This window comes from Scomber scombrus, chromosome 12 (genome assembly GCF_963691925.1).
Source record: "Scomber scombrus chromosome 12, fScoSco1.1, whole genome shotgun sequence".
NCBI classification, from domain to species: domain Eukaryota; kingdom Metazoa; phylum Chordata; class Actinopteri; order Scombriformes; family Scombridae; genus Scomber; species Scomber scombrus.
Window position 1 is genome coordinate 26,011,186 of NC_084981.1, and position 19,725 is coordinate 26,030,910.

Here is a 19,725-nt window from a genome sequence, read left to right on the forward strand (position 1 = left end):
CATTTCTGAACAGCTGAAAATGTTTAAAGGGGATATATTACCTCATCTGAAGCTCACACTGCACATACACACTCACTCTAATCTCCTACACACACACACACACACACACACACACACGCACACACATATTTACCTGCAGGCTCTTACAAATCACAGCTGACATCAGCAGGAGGCTAACAGCGTTGCTAGCGAGCACACACTGTCATCCGAGCCGTGTTAGCATAGCGCTGACAGCTAACAAGAGAAGACATCACATTAGCCGACACGGCGGCGTGCTAGCGGAGCAGTTGCCGCGCCGACAGAGCGGCTGACTGCAGTGATGTAGCTACAGGTGTAGTATTCATTCATGCTTAAAGAGTCTGACACTGACAAGCCTGCAGCCGGCGGCACGCAAACACAACACCTGACAGCCAGTTAATGTCAGCGTGCAGCCTTTTCTCTGCAACAGGAGAGGACGGAGGGGGGGCTCAGGGGGGGGGGGGGGGGGGGGATCAGTTTAGGTCGAGGTAACAGAAAGTAGAGGCCACTGACATTTAGGGAGTGGGTTGCATCTTTTTTCTCTCTTTCTTTTGGAAATCTGTGTGTTTTGTTTCTTCTTATTTGCTTTAAAAAAAATACGCTTTCCCTTTCTTTGCTTTGGCTCCCATTCCATGTTTCTCTTTGTCGTTGCTTCCGTCTTACATTTACCGTTTAAATCTCTACTTTTTCTTTCTTTTGTCTTTGTTTCCTGTGTTACTTTCATTATTTTGCTTTTATTAAAATCTTCTTTCCATTTCTTTGCTTTTGCTCCCATTCCATCTTTCTCTTTGTCGTTGCTTCCGTCTTACACCCGTTTAAATCTCTACTTTTTCTTTGCTTTCTCCTCTTTTGTCTTTGTTTCCTTAGTTGTGCTTCTTTCTTTGCGTCTTACCTTTCATTCTTCTTCTTGCTGTCTCGTAGCCTTCTTGTCTATCAATTCCTTTTCACGTTTCTGTACTTTTCCTCAGTTTTTGCCTCTTTTTTTCTTTATTCTTAGTTTTTTTAGTTGTTTCTTTCTTTTTGTGTTAGCCTACTTCCATTCTTCCGAAGCAAACTACATCTTTCTTTCGGCAATTTTCTGCTTTACTTCATCATTTGTTTCCCCTTTTTCTTTCTTGCTTACTGTGTCTGTTTCTGCCTAACTTCCCAACTAACCCTAAAATGATGAAGAAATGTTCCTGAATGCTTCCTTTAAAACATAAAGTTGGTATATATTGTGTATCTCATGGTTGTCTTTAGTTTATGGCTTTTATTTAATACTTGAAACATAGAAAAGAGAAAAAGTTGCGTCTATTAGTATGTCCTGGTGTATTTTTTTTTATCTCTTTCTTTGCTTTATGTAATTGCGCTTGGCTTTTTTTGGTGCAACGGCTGAATTTTTCCCACGCCGCTCCATTAAAGTTAATTTCTTGTTATTCATCTCGGCTTAGTGAAAAACCATCTACAGCTGTAAAGGTTGTTCCACTTCCGCACGGGTCACAGTCTGCATCCCAGATTCTCCCTTTTTCTGGCTTCCTGGCTTCGATTTCACCACTCAGAGTTATATGTGTGTGTGTGTGTGTGTGTGTTTATGTGTGTGTGTGTGTGTGTGTGTGTGTGTGTGTGTGTGTGTGTGTGTGTGTGTGTGTGTGTGTGTGTGTGTGTGTGTGTGTGTGTGTGTGTGTGTGTGTGACGGGGGCTGCACCAGACAGACTTTTTGCCGAAACAACAAGCAACATACTGATGATTAGAGCTTGGCGCATAATCGGACAGAAATTAGTTTGTTTTGCGTGAAACAGGTGGCAGCCCCCGAGCTGAGTGTGGAAACAAAAACCCCATTAACATGTCTGTAGTGAAGTGGAAAAAGCTGGAATACAGAGCTTTTGATGGAGAGAGAGAGAGAGAGATAGAGAGAGAGAGAGAGAGAGAGAGAAGGGTAGATGAGGCTGCAGTGAGCATGTAATTTTATTTATTTTCTCCACTTACTTGTTGTGTGTGTCCTCAGGTAAAGGTAAAACCTAGATGCTTCTTTTCTCTGTCAATGTTTCTTTGTGTTTCAGTGTGTGTGTGAATATTGATGCTTTTGTGTTTGCATGTTCCCAATATGTTTTTTTTTCTACCGTATGTCTGTGTTTTATTGTATTCAGTAGGAATATTTGGGCCTCATGCTGATAAAGGCCTCACCATCTGCCTTTGTTCATCTGACAGTTCCTCATTAATGAAGTTTCCGTGTCCTCCGCCTCCTCTTCCTCCTCCTCCTCCTCCCCTCTGACTCCCTCCATCGCCACCACCACCACCTGCCATTCCCCAACCCTCTTCACCTTCCTCCTTCACGTCTATCAACCATCTCTGCTTTGATCTCTGCTCCCGATTTTCACCCATCCCTCCTCCTCCTCTTTTTCTTCTTCTTCTTTTTTTCTCTGTCTTTCTACTTAACAATTTGGTTTGTGACTGTCCATATGGGTGTAAGGGAGAATTTGAGCAACACTCTCTCCCCTCGAAGGCACTTAACCTCCTGTTGGTACCAGTAGAGCAGCCAAAAGTCTGCAACTTTGGTCCTAATGTACAACTCCCCCTGAAAAAGTACATGTTAAATGAACTGTCCTTTTTGCTTTTTTGTCTCTGTCTCACTCTACAGCAGCTGATGAGAGAGCGACAACAGATGGCCAGTCGTCCCTTTGCGTCAGTCGCTGTGGCGTTGGAGGTGGGCGGCGACCAGGAGGAGCTGTTACAGGTCAGCAAAAAAGACACAAACACATAAGGAAGGATGCAAGAGATAAGCACACACACACACACACACACACACACACACACAGACACACACACACACACACACAGCTATCGAGGGCAGTGTGTTGATTTGCATACCCCTTCCTACTGAAATAGTAGCCCCCCCCCCCACTTGGTAGGGATGTTACTGAGACTTCCTGCTGAGACAATAATAACATGGACATTTCTTTGGGCCCTTCTGACCTTCTACCATAACTGCTGTTGTGGTCCTTGCATGGGGTGTTTTATCCCTCCAGCGGTTGATGTATCGTTGCTCAGACCTTCAGAAGTTCTTACAGTGTGTTTTCTAATCAAATGGGAAATTGAACGGGGTTTATAGTTGTTCCGAACGGCTCAACTCACAGGCAGAATGAAAAGGTGACCGCCATAGAGACAATCAGACAGTCTCTCCTGGAAAGCAGTCGTAGTGTTGTGTCATAAATGAAAAAAAAATGAGAGCTAGAGAGAGAAGTTCAAAAACCTTGGCTCCTTTCTCATCTCTGCAAAGCTGACCAATCATTGTGTGAAGTGGGTGTGAATGTCGGCCTGAAGCTAAATGACCATCTGACAGGTGCATCTGAAGAAGTAGACCGACCTCTTAAGCACACTCATAAAGGCAACAAACTATATTCATTGAACTTCTCTTTATAGCTTCAGACAGGAAAAGGTTTATATTTGAGTTTATCTTAAAGGCCCTGCACACACATACTCACACATACAAACCAGTGTTATTCTGCTTTATTACACTATTTTGCTCAGTTGAAAGTTGTTTGCCGCTTTGTTCCAAACAATAAGACGTCACAAAACTCAATGTATAAGAATCTTATAAAATAGAGGAATAAGGCAATCAGATAACATACTGTAACTTAAAATACGGTACCACTGAAAAGTTTAGATATACTTTATGATTCAAGTGATTCGGAAATGTGCTCAAACTTTTGACCGGTGTTTGTACCTGTGTGGATAAACCATCATAGTACATTTCTGTAAAAGCACTTTGAGTGGTCATATGACTAGAAAAACAGTATATAAGTACACTTCATTTACCATCTGTGGTGCTGTTCATGACACATTTGGGGAAGTTCAAAGTGTCAGATGAAAGCCAATCAGTATCTTGTTTTAACTTTTGTTTATCTCTTGAAAACTGGAGTCTTAATCTTTTCTTCTGATAAAATAAGAAGTATTTAACTTGGTTGTAATTGGATGGGAATGGAGGTGTAACCCGTTAAAATGACAGAAGTTCATAAAAAACATACATTATCTGGGTTGCTTTGAGTCCTTAGAACCATGCTGTGCAGTGTGAAGAAGCTGTCATGTAGTCTTGTCAACTTAAAATGAGTAGAGAGGCCTATACTATTGTTTATTGCATAAAAGCATAAAAATATAAGGTAGTAAAAGGTAAAGACAGCTTAAAGTTGTGTTTTCTAAAGGTCAAGACTATCAGTACTCAATCTGAACTAGTTAGTATTGTATGCAAATTGGAAGTATGTGGCGCTCTTGTTTGCATTTTGAGGTGTCAACAGTTTTTATGGAGGTGAACGAGAAGATTGCTCTTTGATTTAGCAGTTTTTGGTGCATTAAGTCACACAAGCAAATTCTTAATAGTTTAAATCTTCCAGTTTGACCGTGTATTATCAATCTCTGTCAGAGGATATGCTAACTATCAGCGGGGGAAACATGACAACATCATCAACATCAAGCCTCGGGGAAATACTGAAATACAACAAAGGTGGCAGTCAGAAGAGAGAGAGAAAGAAAGAGAGAGAGAGAGGGTGCAGCTGGTTTCAGTAGAGCACTTTTCACTTAGTTGTCCATGTGAGGACAGGGCTCTCTCTCTCTCTCTCTCTCTCTCTCTCTCTCTCTCTCTCTCTCTCTCTCTCTCTCTCTCTCTCTCTCTCTCTCTCTCTCTCTCTCTCTCTCTCTCTCAGCTCTCCAACATGCTGGGACGTCACCTTCAGCCACCGGCTCTGAAGGGTCCTCCGGCTATTTGTGGGCAATGCGAGTCCTGAGGGAGGCAGCTGGCCCACTGCTCACATCAGCCTCTTGTACAAAGGAGATTACAGAGTGTGTGTGTGTGTGTGCGTTGTGCAACATGACACAGGTACCTGCCATGAAAGGGTAACTGCCAAAATCACATGTGCCTTTCTCCCCAAAGGGTGTGTGCATGGCGGACAGTTGTTCAAATGTGGTGTCACCTCTGCTCTCAGTGACTTACTGCATACAAGCTTCATTTAGACAGAGAGTAATAGTGCAGTATGACAATGAGACATAAAGATGTGAAGATAAAGACTCAGAGGATGGAGGAGATGCTGACAGGACGATATGGGTCAGTGATGGGGTTTTATGTCCATGTGGTTTAGTCAGATTTAAAGGGGTTAAAATGTTGAAATAAACGTATGAATAACTTGCACACATTCTTTTTTTTGTGGACCCAGCATCAAATTTCTGCTTTTAATCCATTTTGAGAGAATATATTAGAGGATTATGGCAAAAATGTCTAAGTGGTGTAACCATAAAAACTTTGTACCAAATAATTCAACTTGCTTAAAAACAGTACATTCTCAATAAAATACCATATCAACTAGTTTGGCATGATCTTACATTATAACTTTTTATATTAAATAAAGGTAATGGAATACAATTGTTCTAAATATTACATTTAATCTGGTAACCATGGAAATCAGGAAACATTTACGTTTTTAAATGAAGTAATTATTAGTATAAGTCCACTTAAATACACTGTAGGTGGATAACATATTTAATATTTATCATTCTTTTGTGGTTACACCATTTGACATTTTCAGGATCATTCAGTCTTACTTTTGGTAAGAAAGATATAATTGAATTGCTCATCTTGCAAACCCTGATTTGTCACTGACCCATAGACAAAACAAAGTCAAATTTCTAGAACGGCAAAATAGTTATGGCATACATAAAAAATACAATGCAAAATATAAGACTTTCTGTGTCAAAACATTAGTGAAAAGTGATTGAAGAGTTGCAGGGCTGCAAGGCTTTATAAGAGATGGATAAGAAAAGCATATGACGAGGTAAGAAGAGTCACTCAAAAGAGATCCAAAAGCCCAAAGTGTGTCTTAAACTTTCAGTCTGGTCCAGAAGCTGGGATGTTACAACTCAAGCCCGAGCGAGCCAGACAATCTGATTGTGGCAGTCTTACTTTTGGTTAAAAAAAATGGTGCAAATGTCATTTAAAATGGCATGAAACCAACAAAAATGAAAACCGCATATTTGAACAAACCTTTTTTTAAAGCTTTTAAAACTTTTTTTAAAAATATTTTTGAATTGCTCATCTTGCTAACCCTTATATGTCACTGACCCATAGATAATCCAGCAGTCCTATATGAAACCTATAGAGATAATGTTGCTGAAAGTTACAGTGAGTACATGCTTATTCCTTTAATTACATGCACACTTTTCCATTAGTTGCATCTTAGTCCCACTTACTGAAGATGCAAGGAGACACTCAAGGAAAAGTTGTGATGAGAGAGGAAACAAGGTCGTCTTTTTCCTGTGAACAGTCGTGTGAGGAGACGTCTATGTCTAATGACTGATGCACTGCTGAATCAGCTTTAACAGCTCAGTAGCTACTGTACCTTTAAAGGTTCGGACTTTATATCTGCACATACATATGCACTGTCCAAATAAAACTAAAGGCACATACACAGCAGCAGGAATACAATAATGAATACACATGAATAAACATGACCACACTGTGTTTATACTGTGTACAGATCAAGTCCCGCTCACATGCTGAATTATTTCTTCTGGCATAATGTGTTTATTTTATTTATTAATTATTTTTTTGCGTCCGCATTTTTTTTTCATATTCCGATTGTAAATCCATTATTTAATAACGTTATGATTAGAATGTCTTACAAACCGTATGCATTATTTATGAAGCCGAGTGTTTTCAGAAATGTGGAAATTATGTAAATGTATCTCACATGAACTATAGTTTCTACCCAACGCACAGGGAGTTTTCAGCCCTTACATGTGACTGAATGGAAATGATGATAAGCAATTAAAATGTGTTTCTCGCTGCCCGACAACATACTCTCATCCTCCTCTACTCGACTATAGTATCAGCTCTGATAACAATTAAAGGGGTAAATAACAGATGGAGAAATAGGAAAAAAGTCATTCTAATAAAGGAGATAGTTGTTTAGCTGGATGATGCATCAGAAAACAAATCAAATATAACATTTTATAGTAATACATTCAAGTTTAATCTGTTTTCTGTCTGTCCGCTCTAAGTATACGACTGCTGTGATGTTGTGATGTAATCAGCTGCGGTGTCCAGTTACTAACTGGTTTCTAATAAAGGACTTCTGGTAAAAAGAGTTCAGTGATAGTTAGACTGATGTATCCTCATCAAACCTCCCCAAGAGAGATGTCTGCTCGTTCCTCAGAGCAGAAATACACAAATTGGAAAAGATAGAGAGGAAAGGAGAGAAGGAGGAAGGAAGGAAGGAGGGAGGGAGGGAGGGAGGAAAAAGGAAGGAAAGGAGGGAGGACGGAAGAAGGAAGGAAAGGAGGGAGGAAGGAAGGGAGGAAAGGAAAGAAGGAAGGATGGAGGAAATATGGAAGGTATGAGGGAGGGAGGAAAGAAGGAAGGAGGGAGGGAGGGAGAAAGGAAAAGAGGAAGGAAGGAAATAAGGTAGGGGGAGGGAGGAAAGAAGGAAAGAAAGAAGGAAGGAGGGAGGAATGACGGAAGGACAGAAGGAAGGGAAAAAGGGGTATGGAGGAAGGAAAGAAGGAAGGGAGGAAAGAGAGAGGAAGGAAAGAAAGAGAAGGACGGAGGGAGGGAGGAAGGACAGACGGAAGGAAGGAAGGGAGGAAAGAAGGAACAGTCAAAACAGATGGGGTCAATTTGACCCGGTAGGACGACACAAAGGTTAATGCAGGGAGAAAATGATTATATTTACCTTTTGAAAAAATGATTTATGTTTTTTTAGATATTTTAACCCTTAAACACTGTTCATATTCTTCACCTTCGCAGTATATTCCCCTCATAAAAAGTGTCTATACCAAATGTTGAACCACAGATGTGTTTAAAAAGCATCAATAGTCAATCTGACTGATCAATAACTGTGATTAAACCTTCATTAATGTTTCAGAGAGCAGAGAGAGTGTATTTTTTAGCTTTTACACCACTAAACATCTCCTATCACACAATATCATGTCCTATTTTACCTCAGACATGAAAATATAACATAGCAATAATGATTGAAATGTTATTTTATTGGTAGTTTTGAGTCTCTTTAGTCACTCCATCTCCAAGTTACTACGGTAACAAGATGGCAGCTGTCACTCAAACTAACTGTAGGTTGTTTTTAGTCATTTTTATGTCTGTTTTTTGGTAGTTTTTAGGTTTCTTTAGTCAATTTGTGTCTCTTTTAGTCTTGCTTGCATCTCTTTTTGGTGGTCAAATGTTATTTTATGTTAAGTGAAAATGAGCAGAACTTTATGGAGCTGTCTGTAACTATACATTAATAAGAACATCACCGTCTGTCATGACATGACGATGCAATTTAACCGACCTTGTCTTAATTGAAGTAGCTTCAACATATTAATAATCCTGATAGAAGTGCAGCATAATGGGAAGTGAACTCCCACCTGGTGACAGATGTTGCAGGAGATTCATTGCGTACATGAGGTCAATCAGCCACAGTGAAAGCCAAAGGGAACGATGACTCTCATTTATCAAATTACATGCAAACACATTTACATAGAAAAGGGTTTGTTTAGTTTCACGTTCAGCTCAAAAACAAACACTACACATCACTCTGCTCACATGTTATAAATATTAGTTTACCCTCCTGTTGTCCTCGAGTCAAGGAAGGGAGGGAGAAAGAAGGAAGGAAATAAGGAAGGAAAGGAGGAAGAAGGAAGGAAAAGAGGGAGGAAGGAAGGAAGGAAGGTAAGGGGAAGGAAAGAAAGAGAGAAGGAGGGAGGGAGGAAAGAAGGAAGGGGGAGGAAAGAAAGGGAGAAGGAGGGAGGAAGGAAAGGAAAGAAGGAGGGAGGGAGGAAGGGAGGAAAGAAGGAACAGTCAAAACAGATGGGGTCAATTTGACCCGGGAGGCCGACACGAAGGTTAATATACTTATTCTTAGTCTTTTCTTTATACTTTTCAGTATAAGCCAAGTATGCTTCACTATACTATTCTTAAGTAGATGAAAAGTAAACTTCAAGTGTACTGCCTCAGTTTTAGAATAAACTACTTTTTGCTAGGGGGTGTTATGTATTTACCCTCCATTAAATTGCACCGCACTCCTTTGCATGCAATTATATCTTCATCACCTAATTTGCTCACCATGCCAAGCCTCCGATGTATACCGAATCACTGTGAGAGTAAGGGAACAACAGGTCTCGCTGTCTAAACATGGCATGAAATGGGGGTGATGATGACTCTATTTGTTTAACATTACTCTGTTGCTCTGCGTAAGCGGCGCGACATAAAATAGCGGGGCAGCGACGGAAACGTTCCCTTTCTATCCCTTCATTCATTACACAATTATGCTAAGCTGCATGCTTGACTATGAACCAGATGTTGTGTAATTAACCTCAATATGAAGATAGCGTTCTGCCCCATTGTCTCTCACCTTCAAGAGTGAAATGAAAACCAGGCTGAGATAACGGAGGGGGTGGGGGGGGGGGAGGTACTCCGGAGGTTTCCACAGATACATGAACCAAACTGATCTGAGCCGAGTCCAACCTGGTCAAAACTGGAGCTAAAACTAATTAAGCATCATGTGCAGATAGTCCTCTTTCTACTATTGTCTCTATAACCTTCAGCTCAGACTGTGCTGAGGAGATGAAACCTCACACAGGGACGGAGATATAGGGAAGTGGACTTTAGGTTAGTGGGGAAGTCAGGTGGAGAGAATTTAGAGTTTTAAAATATTGCTATGCTAAATATCTTATATGTTAAATATCCCTTAACCCTGTTGTCTGCTGGGGGTTGAAGTCAGAGGACAGACATTAGTTAATAAAAAAGGCAGGATCTTTTCCTTTCTCCATCCCTCCTTCCTTCCTTCTTTCCTCCTTCCTTCCTTCCTTCCTTCCTCTCTCCCTCCTTTCCTTCCCTCCTGCCTCCCTCCCTCCTTTCATTCCTTCTTCCTCCCTTCCTTCCTTCCTTCCTCCCTACTTTCCTTCCTTCTTCCTTCCTCCCTCCTTTCCTTCCTTCTTCCTCCCTTCCTTCTTTCCTCTGTTCTTCTTTCCTTCCTTCCTCCCTTCCTCTTTTCCTTCCTTCCCCCCTTTGCTTCCTTATTCCTCCCTTCCTTCCTCCCTTCTTTCCTTGACTCGAGGACAACAGAAGGGTTAAAGTATACAACAAGTACACTCATCTATATACTACTAGTGTAGTGAATTTAGAGTTTTAAAATATTGCTATGCTAAATATCTAAGGAAAGGAGGGAGGGAGGAAGGAAAGGAAGGAAGGAAGGAAGGTAGAACAGAGGGAGATAGGAAAAGAGGAAGGAAGGAAGGAAAGGAGGGAGGAAGGAAGGGAGGAAGAAGGAAAGGAGGGAGGAAGGAAGGGAGGAAGAAGGAAGGAAAGGACGGAGGGAGGGAGGAAGGAAGGAAGGAGGGATGGAGAAAGGAAAAGAGGAAGGGGGAAGGAAGGAAAGAAGGAAGGGAGGAAGGTTGGGGGGAGGAAAGAAAGAGAGAAGGAAGGAAGAAATAAAAGAAGGAAGGAAGAAAGGGGGATGGAGGAAGGAAAGAAGGAAGGAAGGAATGAAAGAAGGAACCGTCTAAACAGACGTGGTCAATTTGACCCGGGAGGACGACACAAAGGTTAAAGTGTACTTTTATAAACTTAAAAATGTTCCACTTTAGTCCGAAGAGGTATTACATTAGTAAACTGTATAGTACACTACAAGTACATGGTCCGTAGTATACTTGCTATACTTATACTTACACTCAAGCATACTTAATAAAATGAACTTCAAGTATACTACTGTTTGCTAAGGGACATGTGCTGAGTTGTGCTTCTTTTTTTAAACATTTCTTCTCAATTGCATATCAAACCATTTTCTTCCATTTTTCCTCATGTTTTCTCTCTCTCTTCTTTTATATCGCTCATGTATTGTCAATGATTCCCACATCTAAAGAAACACTGTTCAAAGACGAAAAATTGCTTGTGTTATCAGTGGACTTACCCACACCTTCATTCATGTCAGGTCCTCTTTCATGCAGCCATATGTTTAAACACTGTTTCTTCTCACACAGTAAGAAGACGCAACCATCCTTCTTAAGTGTCCTTTTTTTAGAAGTTACAGTCTGAAGTCTTTTTTACTCTGTGTCTCTTTAAGAACTAACGACTTTAAGGATCCATCACGATACTTTGTGTAAATGCATGTAGACTTGTGGAGAGTGCTTAGATTTGAACAGGACACATGAAGGATGAACTTAAAATGCTCTGCAGGTGGTTTACCTTAAAAAAAAAAAAAAAAAAACATATTGTCTGTCCTCTGAGGATTTGCAGTTATATGCACTCTTAGGAACAAGAGCTTTCTATGGCGAGGTTGGGCCGGGCTCGGTTAATCTTTTATAATGATACAGCTACGTGTTTCACAGCTGGAAGGATTTTTTGTTGTTGTTGTTGTTCTGTCCCTCTAAAGACTTGCAATTATACTCTTCAAACAAAAATGAAAGAGTGGGAGAGAGAAGAAAAGTTTCCTCACGGTGAGCTGCCACGGATGGGTTAATGATACAGACTACATGTGTCACAGCTGGAAGGAAATGTGTGCTGGCTTCTGCAATTTCTTCCAAATTCTTGTAAATTATCTGTTTTCCAGAAGATGACGACTCCAACCTCCAACCCAACAAAAGCAGAAGCCATATGCTATTTTTTTTTATTTTTTTATTTTTTACAGTATCTCATTTAAATGAACGAGTGCTTTACTTACTGCAGAAATATATCCTTCCTGTCGTCCTCCCGGGTCAAATTGACCCCGTCTTTTTTGACTGTTCCTTTTTTCTTCCCTTCCTTCCTTCTGTCTGTCCTTCCTCCCTCCTCCCTCCCTCCTTCTCTCTTTCTTTCTTTCCTTCCTCCCTCCTTCTCTCTTTCCGCCCTTCCTTCTTTCCTTCCTCTATCCCCCTTCCTTCCTCCCTCCCTCCTTCTCTCTTTCTTTCCTCCCCCCTACCTTCCTCCCTTCCTTTCATTTATCTGTCCTTCTTTCTTTCCTTCCTCCCTTCCTCTTTTCCTTTCTCCCTCCCTCCCTCCTACCTTCTTTCCTTCTTTTTTCCGTCCTTCCTTCCTCCCTTCCTCTTTTCCTTTCTCCCTCCCTCCCTCCTACCTTCCTTCCTTCTTTCATCCGTCCGTCCTTCCTTCCTTCCTTTCCTTCCTCCCTTCCTTCTTTCCTTCATCCATCCCCCTTCCTTCCTCCTTCCTTTTCTCTTTCTTTCCTCCCCCCTATCTTCCTCCCTTCCTTCCTTTATCTGTCCTTCTTTCCTTCCTTCCTCCCTTCCTCTTTTCCTTTCTCCCTCCCTCCCTCCTACCTTCCTTTCTTCTTTCCTCCGTCCTTCCTTCCTTCCTTTCCTTCCTCCCTTACTTCTTTCCTTTCCTTCCTTCCTCCCTCCTTCCTTCCTCCCTCCCTTCATTCCTTCCATCCTTCCTTCCTTCCTTCCTCCTTTCCTTCCTCTCTCCTTTCCTTCCTTATTCCTCCCTCCTTTCCTTCCTTCTTCCTCCCTCCTTTCCTTCCTTCCTGGACCCGAGGACAACAGGAGGGATATAGGAATGGAATAAAAGTATAAAAATAATGCTTTGAGTTCAGTCTTTTTAAATCCTTTTCAACTATCAGATGTGGTTTTATTACTGAGCTACAACTCTTCATTATTTCCTAATATTAAGGGTAGATGAGATGTTTCTGAATGCTTAAACACTAAATATTGATTTATCAGTTTAGTTGCATATTTGTAAAATAAAAGTCAGTCGTGGGCTTATATTAAAACTTCACCTATAAAAGATAAAACACAATAAGAATGCAAAGTCAAATATGAAAGTAGAAGAAGAAGAATTTTTTTTTACATATAATATGGAGGAATGGACCTTTTGCACTGAAGATAGTTTGAAGATCAAGAAACCGAAGCAGCTGCATGGAAATCAGCCATTATTAATGTTTTATTATTTACAGCTGTGCTTATACTTACACTGCAAGAAGTAGAGTGATCCTTTATTTTTCTAGTCCATTAGATCCAAATAATTTCCTTTAATGCATTTCCTATAATGTCGTAATATTGGAAGCCTTATTATCCATTTACAGTATGTTGAATTGTGTGCTTTCCCGTAGACAATATTTATATTTTGCATGTTCATTTGGCCTCTTGTGCATTGACTAATAGAGTCTAGCCTACACTAGCAATTCATTAGAGTTAATTAAGGTGAACCAATTGAACCAAAGCTTCACATAAACTACTTAGACGCACAAATATGTATTTAAAGTGGACCTATAATGCACATTTCCAGGTCTTTATTTTTATTCCAGGGCTCTATTTGAATATCTTTCAATCAATCAATTAATTAAACGTTATTTATACAGCAGCTTTCATACAGAGTTGTTCAAAGTGCTTTACAGTTCGCTGATTGACAAGCTGATAATAATAAAAAAGAACAAGTGACAATATAAAGAAAAGGAATACAAACAAAGAACAAATGAAAAAGACAAACATTGAGCCAATGCACGCATGAGAAAATAATAATGATAAAAATGTTTTTAAAATTTTAAATAAAACAAGTTAAATTAAATAATTAAACAGATAAAAAGTAATAAATGAAGAAGTAAAAAAAGAAAAAAATGTGTTTAAAAAAGCTAGGTTAAATTAGATTAAAAAATGACTAGTTTTGTATGATTCACACCTCAGAAAAACTCCTTATTCATTATGTATTATTTTTTTTCCCAGGGCTCTACTTGAATATCTTTCAATCAATCAATCAATCAATTAATCAATCAATCAATCAATCAATCAATCAATTAAACGTTATTTATACAGCACCTTTCATACAGGCTAGAGTTGTTCAAAATGCTTTACAGTTAGTTTATTGACAAGCTGATAATAAGACAGAATAAATGACAACATAAAGAAAAGGAATAAAAACAAAGAACAAATGAAAAGACAAAAAAAATTTAAAAAATGTAAATAAAACAAGTTTTTAAAAAATGTAAAGAAGTAAAATAGGAGACAAGGGTTTATTGAAAAAAAACTAGGTTAAAGTAGATTAACAAATGAATATTGTGCATATTTGTGAATGATTTACACCTCAGAAAAACTCCTTATTTATCTTATTCTGGTTCTGAGGCGCCTCTCAGTTCAGCCTCTGTCTGAAACGAGTCGTTTGCGTCCTGTCTCTTTAAGGATCCCTATTTTCTGATTGGTTAACTTCCAGAAGCTGCTTTTCTGCAGCCTTCCACATTTTTCCACCAGCATTTGCAGCAGTTTGAAGCCTTGAATTTTACATATGTTCACCTCAAGTTTTGGAACTTCGATTAACAGCATATACATGACGAAAACAAATCACGAAAAGTATATAGTAGTCATTTTTATGATTTATTGAAAGCAGGAATGTTGTCTCCAGGTATCCACATCGACTAAAGACCATGCCTTATAACAACAACAATAAATAACAATTACTCCTGAAATATAAATAATTTATATCCGTATATCTGTAGGATGTCTTGGTTTAGTAAGATCCTTACAGTAGTGAATGCTCTCCTGCATCTTAATACCCAGCAACCATCCCCATATGTTAAACAGAGGTAAAAGCCACTACATCACAGAGTATATGGCCCTGTTTTCCAGAAAAAGGCAACGTCTTCCTCTCCCCCTAACTTGATCAGAGCTTTACAGCGTGTCATGGCTGCATTACAGAACACAGGCAAAGTCATCAGCATAAATCGGTTTTTCCACTGCCTCCATAAAGTACTGCCGTTACGTCGTAAAGCTGATGAGCCCGCAGCAACTAGCATCTGCACGCCTCCGCCTTGTGGAGAAAAAAAAAAAAGCAGTCCCCCCCACCTTGCCGCTGATTAACGACAGTCTCCCGTTTTCATAATGCTATTTAAAGTAAAGAATGAATCAATTTCATATCCTGTGTTTTAATGTGGCGTATTTATTCTTCAATTGTTGGGATTTAATATGCTTCTGGAGAGGGATGGGTGGAGTGGTGGAGGGAGGGAGGGAAGGAGGGGCAACGATTGGGAAAGAAGCAGATTACGAATATTTATGACACCTGGGAGTAATGTGTGTTTGGTAGAAAAATACACAACTAAACGACATATTCAAACCCACAGAGTACGTGCACACAGCAGCACTGCAGCGCTTATCAGATAACACAAAAGCATCGATCACACAGAAAAGGAAAAAAAAGGAGAATATGTACAAACACACACACACACACACACAGAGAGAGAGAGAGAGAGAGACGGACAGATCTGTATTTGTGGTAGACGATTGCATGTATGTTCACTCTTTTCGGTTTACTTTGGCTCTGCAGTCACCTGTGGCTCTTTGTTGTGCGTCTCACAGCTGAAAGGCGAAGGCGGCAGACTCTCGCACACACAAAATACACAGCAATGTTATTAACTCAATAACTCACACCTCTGTCAACACTAACGAGGCTAAAACAAACCCATTCCTCTTCATGTTCTCTTTGCGCTTTAACAAAGAGGCTTTTTTTTTTTTTTTTTTCTCTTCTTCTTCTTTTTATCATCAGGCAGATTAGACATAGTGCCTCGGACCACACATTATTTCACTGGCTGCAGGAGAAGCACCTGCAACAGCCTCAGCTGAGCAAACACACTGACTGTGCAGAGACCTTTTAGAGGGGCAGGGGCTCAAAAACACATGGAACACACATTTTAAGTCAATAAAAGTCTATAGCACATTTAAAAATAACTATTACGAGTATGATAAACTTTAAAATCACGATAGATAACAGCAACATATAATAAAGTCAGGATGTCAACTTCAACTAGGATTACAAGCCGATGCAAAGAGGTGAGTCTGAAGCAATGATTTAAAACTTTGTAGGGTCTGAGCCGCTCTGATATTGTTCCACATGTTTGGAGCAGCCACCTCAAAGGCTCCGTCACATGATGCATGATGGTGCAACAGCTCAGATGAACAGAGTGTCGCCAGTCCGTTTCAAGCTTTAAAAAACTAGTAATACAATCTTAAACTGGCTCCTGAAGCTGACAGGAAGTCAGAGTAGAAAGGCCAGAACTGGTGTCATGTGATCACTGTTCCTTTTTTCTTCCCTTCCTTCCTTCTGTCTGTCCTTCCTCCCTCCCTCCCTCCTTCTCTCTTTCTTTCCTTCCTCCATTTCTCCTTCTCTCTTTCCTCCCTTCCTTCTTTCCTTCTTCCATCCCCCCCCTCCTTCTCTCTTTCTTTCCTCCCCCCTACCTTCCTCCCTTCCTTCTTTCATCTGTCCTTCTTTCCTTCCTTCCTCCCTTCCTCTTTTCCTTCCTTCCTCCCTCCCTCCTTCTCTCTTTCTTTCCTCCCCCCTACCTTCCTCCCTTCCTTCTTTCATCTGTCCTTCTTTCCTTCCTTCCTCCCTTCCTCTTTTCCTTTCTCCTTTCCTCCCTCCCTCATGTCGTCCCTCATGTCGTCTCTTCCCAGATTTTAAGACGCCATACACATAATTTACAGCATAACCTGTTGAATTAAAGCAACCCATATTCAAACTAATAGTAACATGGAGTCTTACAGAATGACTTAGTAACTTTATTTGTATGGCTTATTTGTGTGTAAGTAAAATATCCAAAGCAAAAGTACAGACAATATACAATAAATTAAATAACACAACTCCCTCTGGTAACATGTCGAGATACAGTAGGATCCACTAATAGGGCGATCAGGCTCATAAGGAGTTAGCAATTTACAAATATAAGCAGGAGCCTGACTATTCAATGCTTTAAAAACAGTAGCAGTAAAATCTTAAAAATCAATTGTAATTCTCTTAGTATCTGTTATAATGAAATCTGAGGCGGACTATGATTTTTCTTTTGTGTGTGTGTGTGTGTGTGTGTGTGTGTGTGTGTGTGTGTGTGTGTGTGTGTGTGTGTGTGTGTGTGTGTGTGTGTGTGTGTGTGTGTGTGTGTGTTCTGTCGGCAGTAACGTGTTCCTCAAGTTAACAAATGAGACTTAATTTCAGAAGCAATTTAAAATCACAGCAGTTTTTAATTCAGCTGTGTAAAATCACGCTCGGTTCTCCCTCATCATATAAAACGTCTCAGATATTCCTGCCTGTGTGGTCCAATCATGTCAAATTATATTTGTAATTACCGCCCGTCATTATAACAGCAGATGCTAGGATGACACAACAAAAGCTGCAATATAAACATTCACTTATCTGTGTACATCTCTCACAATAAAAAGGTTACACAATTTCTAAATAATCTTGATTTCAAAACCAAAAAATGAATGCAGAAACATTCGTAAACCAAATGTCACAACACATCAATCCATCCACCAAACAGTGTTTTTGTTTACCACTTCAGCAACATGAACATCAGCTGTTATGCAGATGGTACTGAAACAAATATATCAATAGTGATGCATCTCTACTAGGGTTGCAAAAAAAGTCTGGGAACTAACAGGAATATATGAGAATCAACAGGAATAAACTGGAAATTTACACAATTGCATGTTAGCCTATAACCAGGGAATTTAAATGTAGTTAGAAATAAAACATATTGTAGCATAATCTTGGTTAAAACAAGCAGATGTTATGCAAATACAGTTGAATTTCTACTTTATTCCTCAATCACATGCACATAGGACATTACTTACTGCAGGGCTACACCTCCTACATGCACTGTGCATTCCTTCATCACATGCACACATTATTTTTACAACTCTGGACTATTTAAGCCACACATTTGAACCCAAGTACTACATGAAGTCAAGTAAGTTTTGCTGATATTAGTGGGGTAAATATATTTGATCTATGTTATTAAAGTTTAACTTGCAAATATTAAACCAAAAAGTGTTTGTACAGTAGCTAGCTGGCTGGTAAATCACATATGCTAAATGTAAGCTAAATTACACCATCTCATTGACCCTTTAAGACGTTAGCTTACCATGCTGCTAGCTAAGGAACATTCATGGTTTTGTTGTTCAATTAAAGAATTTATTAAAGTTTAATCACAAATAAATCAGTCAAGTTGGTTAGTTATTAGTTTGCATGCATGTCTGCTGATGACAAAATTAAATGTTTCTATACAGTTAATACAGTTTGTATGAATTACCCAAAATGTCCAGTTAATTCCCATATATTCCCATAATTCCCATGGAAACTTTCTAACTTGGAATACATGCACTGTGCATTCCTCCATCACATGCACACATGATATTTCTAGAAGGGGATATGTTTATTTTTCTCAACATTGTCAATGAAATAATTGATTGAGTTCTAATTAGAATGTTGTTGTTTAAATGTTAAACGGAATGTTTACATTCATGTTTACAGTTGATACAGTTTGTATAATTTACCCCAAATGTCCAGTTAATTCATGTTAATTCCAATATATTCCCATAGTTGGAAAGTTTCCAACTTTGAATATTTCCAAAATTCCCCAGTTTAACTTCCCATGGAAAGTTTCTGGGAATTTATCTGACATTTTCCACCCCTTTGCAACCCTAATCTCTACCACATTATAATAGAGTATCACCAGTAAAAAGGAAAAGGGGACTTATATGTTTTTACCTGATGAGGAACATTATACAGTTTCTAGTGAGTGGGTTTTTGTTGCTGCTGATGCTGCTGCTCGTTGTACTTTATGTTGAATTTTAGGACATGAGCAGGATCAGCTGGGTGTTGTAGTCCAAACAGGTTTCGACAATGACCCCTCTCTCTCTGGCTTCAGTCTCCTCCTGAGCTTCTGTTCCCTGATCGCTCTCTCTCTGTTGGCTTTGGCTCAGTGCCTTCCTCCTTATTGTGTCTCCATCTCTCCTCATCTGAACTATCACTTTCCACTCACTGTCCATCTGGGAACAAGGAAAGATATACCATTACAACGTTAATCTATTGTTTTATTAGTAATAATTAAAAAAACAGTGCATCTAATCAATGATAAACCCATTCTAAGTAATGGAGCACTTACAACATAGAAGTAGTTATCTGGATGTAATTCCAGTTCTGTAAGTATGTCTAAACATCCAGTATTATTGCTGAGTTTCAAAAGGAGACAAGCAATGGGCTTACATAGAGGGGAGGGTGGGTGTATGTGCAAATCCCCCAATTGGGTGCTGAGTGATCATCAAACGTGAACAGACTCCGATAAAACAGCACAGTGAGTAGCTCCTGCTGAGAAGCGTCTGGGATCAGCGTCTTTAATATTGATTTTTTTATATCAGTTCTACACACTTACTGTGATTTGATGTGTGCATTAAGATATGCATGTCATTATGAAACTGTGCCGAAAATGTAGTTGGCTTATTTTTAAAGGAACATATGGGTCAATGATGTGTATCCATGTGGTTTAGTCAAATTTAAAGGAGTTAAAATGTGAAGATAAACCTACGAATAACTTGCACACATTCTTTTTTGTGGACCCAGCATCAAATTTCTGCTTTTAATCAATTTTGAAAGAATATATTAGAGGATTATGGCAAAAATGTCTAAGTGGTGTAACCATAAAAACTTTAAACTTGCTTAAAAACACTAAATTCTCAATAAAACACCATATCAACTAATTTGGCATGATTTTACATTATAACTTTTATATTAAATAAAGGTAATAGAATACAATTGTTCTAAATATTACATTTAATCTGGTAACCATGGAGATCAGGAAACATTTACATTGTTTTAAATGAAGTAATTATTAGTATAAGTTCACTTAAATACACTGTAGGTGGATAACATATTTAATATGTATCATTCTTTTGTGGTTACACCATTTGACATTTTCAGGAGCGGAGTACAATTTTTGAAAG

The 19,725-nt window shown here is 39.2% G+C and overlaps 1 protein-coding gene across 1 annotated transcript in view; it reads left to right on the plus strand.

The window, feature by feature from the left end:
• The window catches only part of atrnl1a (attractin-like 1a), a 362,787-nt gene that overhangs the window by 294,455 nt on the left and 48,607 nt on the right, over positions 1-19,725 (plus strand). The window contains exon 26 of the mRNA XM_062429999.1: positions 2,636-2,731. Coding sequence (XP_062285983.1) covers positions 2,636-2,731 — 96 coding nt within the window. The remainder of the gene's footprint in view (positions 1-2,635; positions 2,732-19,725) is intronic.